General features: G+C 65.9%; 1 protein-coding gene across 1 annotated transcript in view; it reads right to left on the bottom strand.

Moving 5' to 3' along the window:
- Window positions 1-569, bottom strand: part of FOXH1 (forkhead box H1) — a 1,627-nt gene that overhangs the window by 151 nt on the left and 907 nt on the right. The window contains exon 4 of the mRNA XM_010837581.1: window positions 6-564. Within this exon, the coding sequence (XP_010835883.1) occupies window positions 6-564 (559 nt within the window). The remainder of the gene's footprint in view (window positions 1-5; window positions 565-569) is intronic.

Here is a 569-nt window from a genome sequence, read left to right as displayed (position 1 = left end):
CCGGCGGGGGGTGGGGGTAGCCAGGTCTCGGGGGTGGCTAACCCACACGTCATAGATGCTTTTGTTGGGTGGCACCCCCTGGAAGAGAGTATCTAGATCCCAGAGCAGCCTTGTGGGGCCATGGGTTTCAGGGGCCACCCCCCAATAGCCTGTGCTGGTGGAGGGAGGGCACCGGGGGCAGGAGGTGGGTGGCAGTGGGGCCAAAGGCATCACCACATTGGGAGTGTAAATGGGCAAGTAGGAGGTGGGCAGCTGCCCCCACAGCGAGGCCCTGTGACCTCCACCAGAGAGAACCCCGGGGTCTGGGGTGCCCTGCAGTAAGTGGAGAGGCCAGGCCCTGGGCTCAGGGGACAGGACGGAGGGCTTGCTGTTTTCCCCCTGGGAAGTCTTCCCCTCTGCCCTGATGGGCCTTGGGAGGGGGCAGACGGGCCACAAAGGCTTCTCAGAGGGCGGGGGTGCAGCAGGCACCTCTCCCTCCCCTGAACGCTGTGAGCCTGACCGTCTGGGGCTGCTCCGCGGCGTCTCCTCCCCGGAGTCCCCTAGCAGAGACTTGATGCTGAAGCCCTCGC

This window comes from Bison bison, unplaced genomic scaffold (genome assembly GCF_000754665.1).
Source record: "Bison bison bison isolate TAMUID 2011002044 unplaced genomic scaffold, Bison_UMD1.0 scf7180017864078, whole genome shotgun sequence".
In the NCBI taxonomy this organism is placed as follows: domain Eukaryota; kingdom Metazoa; phylum Chordata; class Mammalia; order Artiodactyla; family Bovidae; genus Bison; species Bison bison.
This window is presented reverse-complemented; position numbering and strand designations above follow the sequence as displayed.